Source organism: Amblyraja radiata, chromosome 41 (genome assembly GCF_010909765.2).
Source record: "Amblyraja radiata isolate CabotCenter1 chromosome 41, sAmbRad1.1.pri, whole genome shotgun sequence".
Classification (NCBI taxonomy): domain Eukaryota; kingdom Metazoa; phylum Chordata; class Chondrichthyes; order Rajiformes; family Rajidae; genus Amblyraja; species Amblyraja radiata.
The window spans coordinates 6,596,212-6,615,350 of NC_045996.1; the positions used below are offsets into that span (position 1 = coordinate 6,596,212).

The 19,139-nt window shown below is 43.5% G+C and overlaps 1 protein-coding gene across 1 annotated transcript in view; it reads right to left on the reverse strand.

The window, feature by feature from the left end:
• Window positions 1-19,139, reverse strand: part of LOC116967685 (nck-associated protein 1-like) — a 183,726-nt gene that overhangs the window by 82,901 nt on the left and 81,686 nt on the right. The window contains exons 18-20 of the mRNA XM_033014275.1: window positions 15,238-15,357; window positions 13,531-13,670; window positions 8,080-8,211 (exon numbers count right to left, since the gene is read on the reverse strand). Of these exons, the coding sequence (XP_032870166.1) occupies window positions 8,080-8,211; window positions 13,531-13,670; window positions 15,238-15,357 (392 nt within the window). The remainder of the gene's footprint in view (window positions 1-8,079; window positions 8,212-13,530; window positions 13,671-15,237; window positions 15,358-19,139) is intronic.

Below are 19,139 nucleotides of genomic sequence, written 5' to 3' on the forward strand. Positions count from 1 at the left end.
ATTTCGTTACAACTTGCTCACCGTGCAACATAAAATAACAGAAGGATAAAATAGATAAAAAGATAAAATAGATAAAAAGATAAAAATAGATCATAGTGGCGGCACATTATTCAAGAGTCTCATGGCTCGGGGGAAGAAGCTGTTGCAAAACCTGGCCATACTGCTCCTTATACTGCGATACCTTTTGCCCGAGGGTAGCAGAGTGAACAGTCCATGATGGAGCTGTGTGGGGTCTTTTATAATGCTGTTGGCCTTGGACAAGCAATGTTTGCATGCAATGTCCCGGATTGAAGGAAGATAAGTCCCGATGATTTTTGTCAACAATTATCGCAGATCTAAGCTTTTTCATAAACTCTTCAGATAGGTCTGTCACCCTACCTACAGATAAGAAACATAATTTTGGAGATGCCTGAATAGGCTTACTTAAGAAGGAGAAGTCTACAATACGAAAGGTTGCGAGGGTGATAGGCAAGCTGGTAGCTGCCTTCCCAGCTATGGGGCCATGCATTATAGAAGATACAAAATTCAAGATTCAGAGAGTTTATTGTCATGTGTCCCAGATAGGACCATGAAATTCTTGCTTTGCTTCAGCACAACAGAACATAGTAGGCATGAATACAGAACAGATCAGTGTGTCCATATACCATTATATAAATATATACACACATGATTAAATAAACAGATAAGGTGCAAATAAACAGATAATAGGCTATTAATGTTCAGAGTTTTGTATGAGTTGAGTTTAATAGCCTGATGGCTGTGGGGAAGTAGCTATTCCTGAACCTGGACATCGCAGGCTCTGTACCTTCCACCTGAAGGTAGCGGGGAGTTGAGTGTGTGGCCAGGATGGTGTGGGTCCTTGATGATGCTGCCAGCCTTTTTGAGGCAGCGACTGTGATAGATCCCCTCGATGGAAGGAAGGTCAGAGCCGATGATGGACTGGGCAGTGTTTACTACTTTTTGTAGTCTTTTCCGCTCCTGGGCACACAAGCTGCCGAACCAAGCCACGATGCAACCGGTCAGCATGCTCTCTACTGTGCACCTGTAGAAGTTAGAGAGAGTCCTCCTTGACATACCAACTCTCCGTAATCTTCTCAGGAAGTAGAGGCGCTGATGTGCTTTCTTTATAATTGCATCAGTGTTCTCGGACCAGGAGAGATCTTCAGTGATGTGCACGCCTAGGAATTTGAAGCTCTTGACCCTTTCCACCATCGACCCGTTGATATAAATGGGAATGTGGGTCCCCATCCTATCCCTTCCAAGTCCACAATCAGTTCCTTGGTTTTGCTGGTGTTGAGGGTCAGGTTATTGTGCTGCACCATATGGACAGTTGCTCGATCTTTCTTCTATACTCTGACTCATCCCCATCAGTGATACATCCCACAGCAATGGTATTGTCAGTGAACTTGATGATGGTGTTCGTAGTCATGAGTATAGAGTGAGTACAGCAGGGGGCTGAGCACGCAGCCTTGAGGTGTTCCCGTGCTGATTGTTATAGAGGCTGATACCTTTCCACCAATTCGAACAGTCAGTGGTCTGTGAATGAGGAAGTCGAGGATCCATTTGCAGAGGGATGCGCAGAGACCCAGTTCTGCGAGTTTGGTAACCAGCTTGGAGGGGATGATTGTATTAAATGTCGAGCTGTAATCAATGAATAACAGCCTGACATATGAGTTTTTGTTGTCCAAGTGGTCCAGAGCTGAGTGGAGAGCCAGCGGGATCGCATCCACCATTGATCTATTGTGGCGGTAGGCGAACGGCAGAGGTTCCAGGTTTTTGTCGAGGTAGGAATTCATTTGCACCATGACCAGCCTCTCAAAGCACTTCATCACCACGGACGTTAGTGCCACTGGTCGATTGTCATTGAGGCACGTCACCTTGCTCTTCTTGGACACCGGTATAATTGATGCCCTTTTAAAGCAGGTGGGGACCTCAGACCTCAGAAGTGAGAGGTTGAAAATGTCCGTAAAAACTCCAGCCAGTTGGGCTGCACAGGTTTTTAGAACACGACCGGTTATACTATCACATCCAGGTGCTTTTCGAGGGTTCACCCCTTTGAAGGGTTTTCTGGTCGGCCTCTGTGACTGTGACTGAAATACCATCACGGTGAATGGGGGCTCGAGAAGGCACATCAATGTTGTCCCCATCAAAGGGTGCGTAAAAAGCATTGAGCTCATCAGGGAGTGATGTTACGCCGACATTCGAGCTACCTCCTGATTTTGCCTTGTAGGCAAGGCAAGGCAAGGCAACTTTATTTATATAGCACATTTCATACACGAGGCAGACTCAAAGTGCTTCACATAAAAACATGTCATACAATAAATGAAATAATAAAATGAAATAAAATAGAAGAACTAAAAGAAAAGAAAAGCAAAATTAAAAATGCATTATAAAAAGTGCAAAAGTTAAAAGTGCAATGTAGTTAAGATTTAGCTGAAAGCTAAAGTAAACATAAAAGTTTTCAGTCTTGTTTTAAAAGTGGTCAAAGTTGAGGCAAGTGTTAAATCTTCAGGAAGTTTATTCCAGCTATTTGTTGCATAGTAACTAAATCCTGCTTTCCCATGTTTTGTATTTACTCTGGGAATCACTAGCAGATTGGTTTCAGAAGATCTTAGCGGTCTAGAAGGCTTATATAGTGGAAGCATGTCAGTGATATACTTTGGCCCTAAACCATGTAGTGATTTATAGGTGAGCAGCAGGATTTTAAAATCAATTCTCTGACATACAGGGAGCCAATGTAAGGATTTAAGAATTGGTGTAATATGCTCAAATTTTTTGGTCTTTGTTAGAACTCTAGCAACAGCGTTCTGAACAAGCTGTAGCTGCCTGACAGTTTTTTTTGGAAGACCTGCAAGGAGACCGTTGCAATAATCTAGCCTACTATTAATAAAGGCATGTACAAGTTTTTCTAAATCTTGAGCTGACATGAGTCCTCTTAATCTTGCTATGTTTTTGAGGTGATAGTAGGCCGATTTTGTTACTGATTTGATGTGACTGTCGAAATTTAAATCTGAATCCATAATGACCCCAAGATTTCTGGCTTTGTTTGAAGTTTTCAGGGACAGAGAGTGAAGGTGTTGGGTTACTTTAAGCCTTTCTTTTTTAGCACCAAAAACAATTATCTCCGTTTTGTCCTTATTTAGTTGGAGAAAATTTTGGCACATCCAGTCTTTGACTTGCTCAATGCACTGGCACAACAGATCTATGGGGCGATAGTCATTTGGTGATAGCGCTACATAGATTTGAGTGTCATCGGCATAGCAGTGGTGGTCAATATTATTATATCGCATGATTTGCCCTAGTGGGAGCATGTAGATGTTGAATAAAGAGGGCCCTAAGATCGAACCTTGCAGTACTCCACACGTCACGTTGGTTGGTTCTGATACAAAGTCGCCAATGGAAACAAAATAGTTCCTATCTTGTAAATATGACCTGAACCAACTTAAGACTGTGCCTGAGAGCCCCACCCATTTTTCCAACATGTCCAAAAGTATTGAGTGATCAACAGTGTCGAATGCAGCACTGAGATCTAATAGCATTAATATTGAAACTTGCCAGAGTCTGTGTTAAGACGGATGTCGTTTACAACTTTAATAAGAGCGGTCTCGGTGCTATGAAGAGGTCGAAATCCTGACTGGAAGTTGTCGTAGCAGCCAGTTGAAGCCAGGAATTGATTAAGTTGCTGGAGGACAACTTTCTCAATGATTTTACTTATGAAAGATAGGTTTGAAATTGGTCTATAGTTGTTAATAATAGAGGCATCTAGGCTCCGCTTTTTTAAAAGAGGTTTAATAACTGCAGTTTTCAAGGCTTTTGGGAAATTGCCTGATTGAAGAGAGCTGTTAACTATTTGCAGTATATCTATTGCTAGGCAGTCAAAAACATTCTTAAAGAAGTTGGTAGGTAAAGCATCAAGGCAGCAGGTGGATGGCCTTAGTTGTGTCACCGTTTCCACAAGAGTTTTAGAGTCTATGACATTAAAGCATGTCATCATTGCCACGTTACCTTTGCCTAAACAGGGTGGTGATCCAACATTTTTGTTTGAAGCGGTGATATTGATGGCACGTCTGATGCCTTCAATTTTATCTGTATAGAATAATGCAAACTCATTGCATTTCTGCGTGGAATGGAGTTCAGGTGGTAATTGTGTTGGGGGGTTGGTCAGTCTGTCAACAGTTGCAAATAGGGTTTTTGCCTTATTAGTGTTGTTGTTAATGATATTGGAGAAAAATGTTTCTCTAGCACTTTTTAAGTCTAAATTGTAGGCACGGAGGCTCTCTTTATAGATGTCATGGTAAATATGAAGTTTTGTTTTCCGCCAGATGCGCTCAGCTTTCCGGCATTCTCTTTTCTGGGCTGTTACAAAAGCAGCTTTTCTCCAGGGTGCCTTTTGCTTACCAGAAACCGTTTTAACCGTAACAGGTGCAATGACATCTATAACTTTCACAATTTTGGAGTTAAAGTTATCTACAAGATCATCAGCAGAACATGGGTTTAGAGGTGGTAAGAGGGAGATGGCATTTTTAAAGAGTACATTAGAATGTTCATTTATATACCGTTTTTTGACAGTATTTGGTTTTGTCTGTATGTCGGGAATAAAAGATATATTAAAGAAAACACAGAAGTGGTCAGACAATGAAGGATCAGTCACGAAAATATCAGAAACAATGAGACCCTTTGTGATAATCAAGTCCAGGGTGTGCCCATTACAATGAGTAGCCTCTTTCACATGTTGAGACAGGTCAAATGTGTCTAAAATAGTAAAACATTCTTTTGCACCCTTGTCATTCAAATCATCAGTATGAAAATTAAAATCACCAGTTATAACTAGACAGTCAAAGTCAGTGGAGATGCTAGACAATAATTCTGTAAAGTCATCGAAAAAATTAGCATAATATTTAGGAGGCCTGTAAATAATTAATAGGAGAACTCTGGGGGAACATTTCAATACAGCACAAAGGTATTCGAATGATGGAAAATCACCAAGTGACATCTGTTTCCCCTGAAATACATTTTAAAATATAGCAGCAACCCCTCCACCTCTTTTTCCAGATCTACATACATCAAAAAAGTTATAGTTTGGAGGAGCTGTCTCGATCAGAATGGTTGCACTGTTATTTTGTTCTAGCCATGTTTCAGTTAAAAACATAAAATCCAGTTTAGAGGTGGTAATAAAATCGTTGACTAAAAATGATTTGTTATTAAGAGACCTAACATTAAGCAGACCCATCCTGATGGTATTATTGATAGGCTTTATGGTTGGTTTAGGTTTGGAGGTAATAGGTATTAGGTTTGTTAGGTTAGCAGTGTGTCTAAGTTTCCCTTTGTTTACTCTCTGAGTAGTCACAACAGGAATGCAGAAGGTGCCATAGTTTGACGTAGGCGACCTTGGGTTCAGCTGATTATGCGGAACTTCCTTCGTAATGTGTCTACGGCTGAACCCTTGTAGGAGGTGATTGTATTCATGCCCCGCCACAGCTGGATCGGGAGAAGTTTCTTGCCCTAAAATTGAATGTGGGACATTTTGATAGATGTATGAGGCTGACGACTGAGTCGATATCTGAATTCCAGTGGGGCATTGAGCATACATGAGGGTACAGGGTTCATTGTACGTAAGCCCGCAATAACACTGCAAAGTGGGGGCTGGGGTGTAACTTGCACCCCTACTAGCTGTGGTTATAGGTGGAATGAGAATGAGTTGAGACATGGCCATAAAGCACGAAGAGCTCAATCTTTATACAATCTCCGTCTGAATAACTCGGTCGCTATGTGAATGAACTCATAAAGCAGAGCAGGCACGGTTGGGTACAAGTTAGAGCTGGCAGCATACCCACCAGATCGGAGATTATGGGTGTTAATTATGTGAAAAAGTAAAGTAAGGTTACTAAGAACTTACGAGATGAAGGACAAGCTTTCCTCATAGCTATAAAGATAGAATGGATGTTCCTCTTGATCACATTCGTGCAACAGCAGGATGCTCAGATGAACAAACTTTCGGAAGTTTATAATAAACCGCTTAACAGGTCTGGACTATTGCAGATAGAATTCTGGACAGTGTTACATGAGCTGTTGTCTGTAACTCCAATGCTAATGGGACTGTGGTCCAGTTACATGTATGTAAAGTTAGCATCATGTGTTAATGGCCTATGCCTTTTCTACCATTTATGGTTTATCTATGTAGTGTGTTCACATACAGATTAGTTGACTGCATGAAACTACTGAGGTTCAAAGGCTTCACGTAGTCTCGTCACGAGACTATGAAATGAAATAGAAAGATTAAACAAGAACTTACCGTTTGAAGTTTGATCTTTATTTTATGAGAAGTTGGAGTGAGAGACTACGGGCCCTCCACTCCAAACCCTGAATCTCATAAAATTCATTTGGAAAGTCAAGGGTTATTAATCTTTCAATAGCTTGAAACTGGTTTAAGTGGACTGTGGTTTCATACAGTGGCGGGCTGGCAGGTTCTTCACAGAGATCAAACTTCAAATGGCAAGGTCGTGTTTAATCTTTTGATTAACCAACAAACCTGCATGTCTTTGGGGTGTGGGAGGAGGCAGAGGTCAGTGTCAAACCCCATTCTCTAGCATTGTGAGGCAGCAGCTCCACCAGCTGGGCCAGTGTGCCACCATAAATGTTTAGTGAACAGCTTGCTATCCAAACAGATCAGATAATACTATACATAAATGCAATCATGTTAAACTCAAGTACAATAGGTAGAGCGAGGGGAAGATACAGAGTGCAGAGTATAGTTCTCAGAATATAGTTTGTTTTTGTTTGTGTTTGTTTTGCAGTGCAATTTGTTGGCTTATAATGGACATTTCTATCAGCTGAACCAACTGATCATATTTATAAAATGTCTTCATAATTTTCCAGGTTTCAGTAAGAACATTTCCAACACCATCAAATTGAAGTTTCTCCTTGCTGCACCTTTTCAAGTACTTGACATCCTACCTGGAGCGGTGTTCAGAATCAGCCAATACTCCAGCTAAGTGCTAGTTTAGATGGGGCATTTTTATCAGCACAACTAGCACAACTAGGGAGCAGTCCTAAACTACTGCTTACACTTACACTTACACTTCCTTATCTCTGTGACACCCTCTCCCCTGACACAACCTGAAGCGGGGTCTCAACCCAAAACATCACCCGTTCCTTCTATCCCGAGATGCTGCCTGTCCCGCTGATTTACTCCAGCATTTTGTGTCTATCTTCAGTGTAAACCAGCATCTGCAGTTCCTTCCTACATAATCCATCTGTCATGCACCTCCCTTCCCTCACCTGGCTCCACCTGCTATCAATTCACCAATCACCCCTCGTTCCTGTCTCACCCCTCCCCCTCTCCTCTTTATACCAATCCTCTTTATGTCCTATCTCCACTCTGTCGTTTAGTTTAATTTAGTTTAGAGATACAGTGTGTAAACAGGCCCTTTGGCCCAGCGACACTGTGGTGACCAGAGATCACCCTGTACACTAACATTTTCCTGCACAATTTACAATTTAATTAAACCAATTAACCTACAAACCTGTATGTCTTTAGAGTGTGGGAGGAAACCGGAGCTGCCTGAGAAAACCAAGGCAGGTCACGGGGAGAACATACAAACTCTGTACAGACTGCACCCATGGTCAGTATCGAACCTGAGTCTCTGGCGCGGTACTGCAGCAACTCTACCGCTGTACCACCGTGCCACCCTCATGCAGTTTGTCATGTAATATCAATCATTCCTCCCTCCCTCCCCACAGATGCTGCTCGACCCCCTAAATCCCTCCACCACACTGTGGATTCTCTTCAAAAGTTCATTTCTATTGAAATCAACGGAAGTGAATTTCAGAAGAAGACAGCACTCTGGTGGTTCCATGTGGTGAGTTGATGGATCAGAGGAGACATCTCCAAAGCCCCGCCTTTGCATGTCCAGATGCCCAGCTACCTGCAGGGCTGAAACCCTGGATAACTTAACAAATTCCTTCAGGCTTCATTGGCCTTGGTCATTCAAGGCCCCAGCCTGGTGCTAACGACCTGCACAGTTAAACGTTTGAGCAAGACAGAGGAAGCCACAAAACGAAGTGAGTGTTGAACATTACTTGGTCAGCCGCACTTCCAGGTGATTGGTCAGGTATTCAACAGGTAAGATGATGTGGTCGAAGACAATCAGCTCCGGCAGGTGGTTGATGGTCTTGCTGTACTCGGTGAGGGTGAGGTGATGCTTATCCATGCTGAAACACACACACGTTCATCACAATCAATCTCTCATCATCAATAAATATATCTTAAATACTAAGTCACGCAAGGCAGCAAATGCTGGAATGTAGCAAAACACAAAGTGCCAGAGGAAATCAATGGGTCAGGCCTCATCTTTAGTTTAGTTTAGAGATACAGTGCGGAAATAGACCCTTAGGCCCATTGAGTCCATGCCGACCAGTGATCCCAATACACTAGCACCATCCTACACACTGGAGGAAAATTTACAATTTTTATTGAAGCAAAATTAACCTACAAACCTGTATGTCTTTGGTGTGTAGGAGGAAAATGGAGCACCCAGAGAAAACCCACGTGGTCACAGGGAAAACGCAAAAAGCTATGTACATGTAGTTAGGATCAAACCTGAGTCTCAGGCACTGTAAGGCAGCAACACTATGCCACCCTAAATCGGGGGAAGGAATGGACAGACAAAGTTTCAGGTCAAGACCCCTCATAGCCTAAGGAATGTCCCAAACCAAATCGATACCTGTCCATTTCCTCCACAGATGCTGCCTGACCCACTGATTTATTTTAGCATCTGTGTTATCTTAAGTGGTAATGCGGTTGTTTCTTTTTCAATAAGAAAGCAGGGGAACTAGTTCTATGTTATCCCACTTTCTCATCCATTCACATGAGAGGGAATTTACAGAAGCCAATTAATCAACAAGCCTGCACGTCTTTGGAATGTGGGACGAAACCGGAGCACCTAGAGAAATCCCATGCGGTCACAGGGAGAATGTACAAGTTCCATACAGACAGCCCCCTATAGTCAGGATCGAACTCTGGTCTCTGGCGCTGTGAGGCATCAGCTCTCCCGCTACACCAACATGTCGCCTCTGAAGGAGGAGTTGCGCTGCTAATCAGGGAGCCAGTCACGGCCGCACTTAGAGAGGACACACTGGAGGGTTTGTGCACTGAGGCAATATAGGTGGAGCTTAAAAATATGAAAGGTGCAAGTATTCAATGGGATTGTACTATAGGCTTCCTTATAGCACGCAGGTGATAGTGGAGCAGATATGTGGAGAGATTTCCAAAAGATGCTAATGCAACAGCGTTATCTTGATGGGTGACTTTAACTCAGTCATAGTCATAGAGCATGGAACCTGGCCTTTCAGCCGATTTTGCCCATACTAACCTTGGGTTACGCTAGACCCATCTGCCTGCGTTTGGCCCATATCCTTCTAAAACCTTTACTATTCATACACCTGTCCAAATGACTTTCAAATGTCGTTATAGTACCTGTCTCAACTACATTATTTGGCAGCTCATTGCCGACACCCAAAGTTACTCCTCAGGTTCCTATTACATTTCTCCCCTCTCGCCTTATACCAAAGGTTCCCCAGCTCTGAGTAAAATACTCTGTGCATCTACTCTATCTATTCCCCTCTTGATCGTATACACCTCTGTAAGATCACCCCACAACCTCCAGCACTCCATTAAATAACCTCTCCCTATCGCCCAGCCCCTCATGTCCTGGCAACATCCTCATAAATCTTCTTTTTCCACCTTAACATCTTTCCAATAGAAGTGTAAACACAGTACTCCTAAAGTAGCCAATATTTGCCACTTGCTCAGTGCCAAGGGCTTAGATGGGGCAGAATGTATGAGGTGTATCCAATAGGGTTTCTTAAAACAGTATGTGGAAAGTCTAACCTGAGAAGGGAAGATACTAGACCTTGTGTTGGGAAATGAGCCTGGACACGTGGCTGGTGTTTCAGTGCAAGAGTCTTTTGGGGCTTGTTTTAGGATTGGGCCTTGCAGAAAAGTGCTAAACTGGAGTAAGTCAAACGACAACTTTATTAGACAAGAGCTTGGAAGGGTAGACTGGTATCAATTATTATTGACTAAGTCTACATCTGACATGTGGGAGTATTTTAAAGACCAGTTGATTAAAGTTCAGAACCAGTGTGTTCCAGTGAGGAATTGAGATTAGGATGACAAAGTAAGGGTACCTTGATTGACCAAAGACCTTATAAATTTGGTGAAAAAGAAAACGGGGTGCACGCAAGATTCATGAGGATGGAATCAGACACGGCCTTGGAGAAATATAAAGAGGATAGAACCCAAGTTCATTTCACTTCATATCACCTACGAAAATAAGTAACCTATTTACAGTTAGAACGCCCACATTTATTTTATGAATTTTTCATAAAGATTGGCCATTATATCCCAAGAATTAACAAAAAAGAACTAAAATGAAAATAAGATGAAAGGTTTTGATAAATGCCCCATAAACCACTTTTGTCAGTGGCTTCCACCAGATTCCTCAGAGGTGCCTCAGATATCAGTGCTAGGTCACGCTGTCTGTGGTTTATTGCATGTAGTCCTGGTTTGACTTCACATAATGCAACACCTGACACTTACGTGCCTCAAACTCCATCGGCTGTTCCTCAGCCCATTTGTCCAGATGACCATGAACCTGCTGTGAAAACTATATGCACCATCCATGATATCACCCACTTGACAGTAAAGTGGGTGATATCATGGATGGTGCATATAGTTTTCACAGCAGGTTCATGGTCATCTGGACAAATGGGCTGAGGAACAGCCGATGGAGTTTGAGGCACGTAAGTGTCAGGTGTTGCATTATGTGAAGTCAAACCAGGACACCACCTTTACAGTGAATGGTAGGCCCCTGGGGCATGTTGTAGAGCAGAGGGGTCAAGTTCACTGAAATTGATGTCACAGGGAGATAGGTTGGTGAAGAAGGCTTTTGGTACATTGGCTTTAATCAGTCAAGGTTAGAAGTTGGGACATTATGTTTCAGTTGTACAAGACGGTGAGTTTTGAGTATGGGGTTCAATTTTGGTCACCCTGCTATAGAAGCATATCATTAAACTGGCAAAAGTGCAGAAACAATTTACAAGGATGTTCCTAGGACTTGAGGGACTGGGCTATAGGGGAAGGGTAGGCAGGCTGGGACTCTACACCTTGGAGCACAGAAGGCTGAGGGGTGATCGTATAGAGGAGAATTAAATCATGAGAGGAAATGACAAGAGTGAATCCAGTTTTCTTACCAGGGAATGTGGATCAAGAACCATAGATTTAAGGTGAGAAGGGAACCTGAGGGGCAACCCTTCATTCATAGTGTGGTGGGTATATGGAACAAGCAGCCAGAGGAGATAGTTGAGGCATGTAAAATTACAACATTTAAAAGACGCTTGTTCAGAATTCTGGTGGGATATAGGGCAACCATGGGCGAATTGAACTAGCTTGGATGGGCCAGGCAGTTTCGACAAGTTGGGCCAAAGGGCCTGTTTCCATGCCATACCACACAATGACACTTTGGCTTTAACTGCCCCAGGTGCATATTGCCCATGCTCTTTATTCTCCCACCCCCAAGCCTGCCTCATTGCGAGTTTTCCCATCCCACCACAACTCAGTCCCAGAGCAGAATTCTCTCAAACTGTTTCCCAACTTCTATCATTTGCAATTGGACATCTGTTGCACAAATATCAGTGGCCATCGAGTGACCTTCCCTGGTGCCAGCTAATTCCCAATCATTTCTTCCACCATCTTTCAATGTTGTATTCAAGGTCTTTCAGAGTTAATGGCACAAAAGGGAATAGTGCCAGAGGATCGGCGTACTGCGCATGTTGTTCCATTGTTTAAAAAGGAGTCTAAGAGTAAACCTAGCAATTATAGACCTGTTAGTTTGACGTCAGTGGTGGGCAAATTAATGGAAAGGATACTTAGAGATAATATATATAAGCATCTGGATAAACAGGGTCTGATTAGGAACAGTCAACATGGATTTGTGCCTGGAAGGTCATGTTTGACTAATCTTCTTGAATTTTTTGAAGAGGTTACTCGGGAAATTGATGAGGGTAAAGCAGTGGATGTTGTATATATGGACTTCAGTAAGCCCTTTGACACGGTTCCTCACGAAAGGATGGTTAAGAAGGTTCAATTGGTGGGTATTAATGGTGGAGTAGCAAGATGGATTCAACAGTGGCTGAATGGGAGATGCCAGAGAGTAATGGTGGATGGTTGTTTGTCAGGTTGGAGGCCAGTGACTAGTGGGGTGCCACAGGGATCTGTGTTGGGTCCACTGTTGTTTGTCATGTACATCAATGATCTGGATGATGGTGTGGTAAATTGGATTAGTAAGTATGCAGATGATACTAAGATAGGTGGGGTTGTGGATAATGAAGTAGATTTTCAATGTCTACAGAGAGATTTATGCCACTTGGAAGAGTGGGCTGAAAGATGGCAGATGGAGTTTAATGCTGATAAGTGTGAGGTGCTATATCTTGGCAGGACAAATCAAAATAGGACGTACATGGTAAATGGTAGGGAATTGAAGAATGCAGGTGAACAGAGGGATCTGGGAATAACTGTGCACAGTTCCCTGAAAGTGGAATCTCATGTAGATTGGGTGGTAAAGAAAGCTTTTGGTGTGCTGGCCTTTATAAATCAGAGCATTGAGTATAGAAGTTGGGATGTAATGTTAAAATTGTACAAGGCATTCTGGAGTATGGTGTACAATTTTGGTCGCCTAATTATAGGAAGGATGTCAACAAAATAGAGAGAGTACAGAGGAGATTTACTAGAGTGTTGACTGGGTTTCAGCAACTAAGTTACAGAGATAGGTTGAACAAGTTAGGGCTTTATTCTTTGGAGCGCAGAAGGTTAAGGGGGGACTTGATAGAGGTCTTTAAAATGATGAGAGGGATAGACAGAGTTGACGTGAATAGGCTTTTCCCACTGAGAGTAGGGAAGATTCAAACAAGGGTCATGACTTGAGAATTAAGGGACAGAAGTTTAGGGGTGACATGAGGGGGAACTTCTTTACTCAGAGAGTGGTGGCTGTGTGGAATGAGCTTCCAGTGAAGGTGGTGGAGGCAGGTTCGTTTTTATCATTTAAAAATAAATTGGATAGTTATATGGACGGGAAAGGAATGGAGGGTTATGGTCTGAGCGCCGGTATATGGGACTAGGGGAGAATACGTGTTCGGCACGGACTAGAAGGGTCGAGATGGCCTGTTTCCGTGCTGTAATTATTATATGGTTATAAAGCACATGCCTCGAAGCCCTTCATACTGAGCTGATGATACAACAGCCCTAAGCATTAAATTCTGTCTATGGGTGGATGGCTCATCAGGATAATGTACCTGGTAGCTACATCGTGATGATGTTGGGAGCACTGTGGTCACACATATGTTGCCTAGTGTCAAGGTCAATGTGTCACCACATAGTCCATCTCTGAAGGACAGTGAGTAGAATGGCATTCATCACCGACCTATGCAATTGGGCTGCTTGCAAGAGTCATATCTCCTCAAACCTTCACCTACGTGGTGACGATGAGTCTGTCCTTTCGCTGGCTCTCGATACCCGGCTTCTCCCGGTTGGTCTCGACTTTCTTGTTAGGAGGTTTCTTGTGCTTCTTGTTGACAACTTTGCTGATGGTATGAGCAGTGTACTTGGGCAAGAGCTGTGGAGAAATGAGCCGGTGGGAGTGTTTCTCAGTACAATTTTAGTTTAGTTTAGAAATACAGCATGGGAATGAACAGTCCCTTTGGCCCACCGGGTCTGCGCCGACTAATGATCTTTGTAGTGTGGAGAAAGCCCAAGCAGGTCATGGGGAGAATGTACAAAATCCGTACAGACAGCACTGGGAGTCAGGCTCGAACCCAGGTCTCTGCACTTTATGGCGCCAGAAAGAATAGATCAAAGTCAGCATGGATTTATGATGGCAAAATCATACTTGACTAATCTTCTGGAAATTTTCGAGGGTGTAACAAGTAGAATGGATAAGATAGAGCCAGTGGATGTGGTGTATCTGCACTTTCAACAAGACTTTGACAAGGCCCCAATCAAGAGATTAGTGTTCAAAATTTTGGTTTTGGGGAAGGCTATTGACATGGATAGAGAACTGGTTGGCAGAATAGGAATTAACGGGTACTTTTAAGAATGGGAGGCAGTGATTAGTGGAATGGTGCAACACTCAGCATTTGGACCACAATTATTTACAATATATTAACGATTTAGATGAAGGAACATCGCCAAATTTACGGATGACGCAAATCTGTCTGGCAATGTGTGCTGCGAGGAGGATGCTATGAGAATGCAGGATGAATTGGATAGGTTGGGTGAGGGGGCAGATGCATGGCAGATGCAGTCTAATGTGGATAAATGTGAGGATATCCACTTTGGTGGCAAGAACAAGAAGGCAGATTATTTGACTGGTGTCAGATTAGAAAAGGGGAGGTGCAACGAATCCTGGTGCCCTTGTCCATCAGTCAATGAAAGTAAGCATGTAGGTGCAGCGGGCTGTTAATTAAGCAAATGGCATGTTGGCCTTCATAGTGGGAGGATTGGAGTATATGAGCAAGGAGGTCGTACTGTAGTTGTACAGGGCCCTGCGGAGACCACAGCTGGAGTATTGTGTGCAGTTTTGCACTCCTAATTTGAGGAATTAATTCTTGCTATTGAGGGAGTGCAGCGTAGTTTCACCAGGTTAATTCCCGGGATGACGGGACTGACATATGATGAAACTATGGATCGACAGGGCTTACAGTCACTGTAATTTAGAAGGATGAGAGGGTATCTTATAGAACCATATAAAATTCTCAAGATATTGGACAGAGTAGATGCAAGAAAAACGTTCCCGATGTTGGGGGAGTCCAGAACAAGGGGTCACAGTTTAAGAATAAGGGCCAAACCATTTAGGACTGAGATGAGGAAACACATTTTCACCCAGAAAATTGTGAACTTGTGGAATTCTCTGCCACAGAAGGCACCAGAGGCCAATTCACTGGATGTATGCAAGAGAGCATTAGATATAGCTCTTAGGGCTAACGGAATCAAGGGATATGGGGAGAAAGCAGGAACAGGGTATTGATTTTGGATGGTCAGCCATGATCATATTGAATGGGCTGGCTCGAGGGGCTGAATGGCCTACGCCTGCATCTATTTTCTATGTTTCTATGTATCTACCGCCCAGCAGTTACAGAGCTGCCAGTCTGAGGAGGAGATTTTTCATCCACAACCTTACTCACCTTCTCACTCAGGTTGCGTTGCTCCAAGCAGAGCTCAATAATACATATGCTGGCTTGCTTGGTGATTTCATCCAGAAAATTGGCACATAACTTAACGCTTCGACTTTGGAGGACAGGGTACTGCAGAGAGAGACAAGACACTTCCATCAGCAACTTCATTAAGGCAGGTCAGCACCAAAAACCCCAGAGAAATTCCCATCGTGTAATGGCATCAGAATACTTCAGTCAGTCCCAATTTAAACTTTACTCTCCAAGCACTTGTGCCTCTCTTGTACATTAACATATGTTATAAATATGCATGGCCTCATCTGACACGGATTGAATAAACTGCAGCTGGGTGGTGACTGAGTCTCTAAACCACCCACCACAAGATTGCAATGGCGGTAGAGGAATAGCCCACCCAGTTGCCCATCTCCAAGTAGACGGCGCGTGTTGACACTCACGCATTCCCTGTCACACATCTCCAGTGATGTCGAAAATTACTCTCTGTCGGATCTGTCAGAATTGTTTGAGTGTGCTAGGTGTTCAATGTACAATCACCTGCCATCCCGTGACATTCTGCAGTCTGTACCAACACCCATTTACTCACCACCATCCTCACCTACCAAAGAACCATCCATCAAAGTTTTACAAAGATTTAATTAATCCCACATTGTAGTAGGAGGTTGGAATATGCTTCTGAGGGGGGGGGGAGGGGGAGGGTTGAGGGAGGAGGGGGCGGGGAGGCAGATATATTTGGCGTTTATGAGGCTTTTTGAGAGGCACAGTATAATGTGGATAAATGTGAGGTTAGCCACTTTGGGGGCAAGAACAGGAAGGCAGATTATTATCTGAATGGCGTAAGATTAAGAAAAGGGGAGGTGCAACGAGACCTGGCTGTGCTTGGACACCAGTCACAGAAAGTAGCATGCAGTACAGCAGGCAGTGAAGAAAGCTAATGGCTTGTTGGCCTTGATTGCGAGAAGATTTGAGTTTAGGAGCAATGAGGACGGAGCAAGGATGACGTACTGCAGTTGAAAAGATCCCCGGTGAGATCGCACCTGGATAATTGTGTGCAATTTATGGTCTCCTAATTTGAGGATGGACATTATTGCTATTGAGGGAATATATAAGTAGATTCATAGCAGGTTAAGTCCCGGGATGGCGGGACTGACATATGATGAAAGAATGGGATTGACTGGGCATGTATTCACTGGAATTGAGAAGGATGAGAGGAGATCTTATAGAAACATATAAAATTCTTAAAGGATTGGACAGGCTAGCAAGATGCAGGAAAAACGTTCCCGATGTTGGGGGAGTCCAGAACCAGAGTTCACAGTTTAAGAATAAGGGGTAGGACATTTAGGACTCTGAGATGGGGAATAACATTTTCAGCCAGTGAGTTGTGAATCTGTCACAGAAGGCAGTGCAGGCCAATTCACTGTATGTTTTCAAGAGCCAGTTAGATTTAGCTCTTCGTGCTAAAGGAATCAAGGGATTTGGGGATTTGGGGAAAAAGCAGGAACAGGGTACTGATTTTAGATGATCAGCCAAGATCATATTAAATGGCAGTGCTGGCTTGAAGGGCTGAATGGCCTGACCTTAGATAGAGCTCTAGGGGCTAGGGGAATCAAGAGAAATGGGGAGAAGGCAGGCACGGGTTACTGATTGTGGATGATCACCCATGATCACAATGAATGGCGGTGCTGGCTCGAAGGGCCAAATGGCCTCCTGCACCATGTTTTCTATGTTTCTATGAAACGTAACCTAGCCATGTTCTCCAGAGATGCTGCCTGACCCACTGAGTCACTCCAGCACTTTGTGTCTTTTTTTGAAAACCAGCATCTGCAGTTCCTTGTATCTCCTTTGTACATCCTTCCTTAACTTGGCAACCAGATGGTTGTAGATACCATTGCACACTTGAAAACCCATTTGGTCAGGTACTAGGGCTCGATGCTCTTTCTTTCATGGCTTGATCTTAGTTTTAGAGTCATAGACTCAGAGTGATACAGTACGGAAACAGGCCCTTCTATCCAACTTGCCCACACCGGCCAACAATGTCCCAGCTACACTTGTCCCATATGTCTGCGTTTGGTCCATGTCCCTCCAAACCTCTCCTATCCATGTACCTGTCTAACTGTTTCTTAAACGATGGGATAGTCCCAGCCTCAACTACCTCCTCTGGCAGCTTGTTCCATACACCCACCATCCTTTGTGTGAAAAGTTACCCCCTCGAATTCCTATTAAATATTTTCCCCTTCATCTTGAACCTATGTCCTCTGGTCCTCGATTCCCCTACTCTGGGCAAAATACTCTGTGCATCTACACGATCTGTTCCTCTCATGATTTTGTATATCTCTATAAGTTCACCCAGCATCCTACTGCATTCCATGGAATATAAACCGAGCCAACGCAATCTCTCCCTATAGCTCACACCCTCTCGTGCTGGCAACATCCTCGTAAATCTATTCTGAACCCTCTCAATCTTGACAATCCTTTCTGATCCCTTTCAAGCTTTCAGGAAACAATTTCAAAATGTTCCAACGACACACAGATTGGGGGGTGCCATGGACTGTAACTAGGGTGGTAATAGTCACAGAGTCATATAACACGGAAACAGTGCCTTCTGTCCAACTTGTCCATGTTGAACAAGATGTTGCATCTACACTAGTCCCACCTGCCTGCATTTGACCCATATCCCTCTAAACCTTAATAGACTTCAAGTGGATTGAGACAGCAGGCTGGTAGATGAGGGGACATGAAACATCAGGTGTACTACCTTGGTAGGAGGCATGGGAGAGGCACAGGATACAATTACATTTATTCAATTCTAGAAGACAATAAGAACAGAAAGATCTGGCTGTTTAGTTTAGTTTAGAGATACAGCTTGGAAACAAGACTTTCGGCCCAACGAGTCCTTGCCAACCAGTGATCCCCGCACAGTAACACTATCCTCCACATGGACAATTAACCTAAAAACCTGTACGTCTTTGGAGTGTGGGAGGAAACTGAAGATCTCGGAGAAAACCCACGCAGTCACGGGGAGAATGTACAAACTCCATGCAGAGAGCACCCCTAGTCAGGATCAAACCCGGGTCTCTGGTGCTGTAAGGCAGCAACTCTACTGCTGTGCCACGCTGCTGCCCATGTCTGTGTGCAATTCATTAGAAGAAGCAGGGCAGGTCCAGAACATCTAACAAACCACCCTCCCTTCCATTAATTCCAGTTGCACCTCACACTGCCTCACATCCTGGTAACTCCCTCTTCTCCCCTCTCCTATCAGGCAAAAGGTACAGAAGTGAGAAAAGCACACCTCCAGATTCAAGTACAGTTTCTTCCCAGCTAATATCAGGCAACTGAACCATCCTACCAACAACTAGAGAGCAGTCCTGAGCTACTATATATCTTATTGGGGACACTGTCATGATCTTTGGATTGGACTTTATCTTGCACTAGCAATTATTCAAATTGTTTCCTTCATTATGTAGTTGTACAGTGGATGGCCCAATTGCAATCATGTTTTGACTGATTAGCACGCAACAAAAGCTTTGCACTGTACATCGCTACACGTGACAATAACGTCAAACTCAGGCTGAGAGATTGGTCATAAAAGGCACAGATGCTCCTGGTGTTATAAATGGAGGCGGGGGGCACAAGAGTGAAGGAGCGTCCAAGAGCCTTTATAACACACTGGTTTTTCACACTGGAGGATTGTAGCCAGCTCTGGGCTCTGTAGAGAGATTCCAGTCCTGTGCATTGACTGAAGAAGCTGAAGTTGTTTTTAGGGAGTGGCAAGATAAACTGAGGGAGTAATTTAAAATAATCAAATATAGTGACAAAATGAGGAATAACTTCTTTCATGCTGTGCATAGTTCGAGGCTGGGGAGGGGAAGTTGGCGGTGTACGTAAATTCATTTTATGTT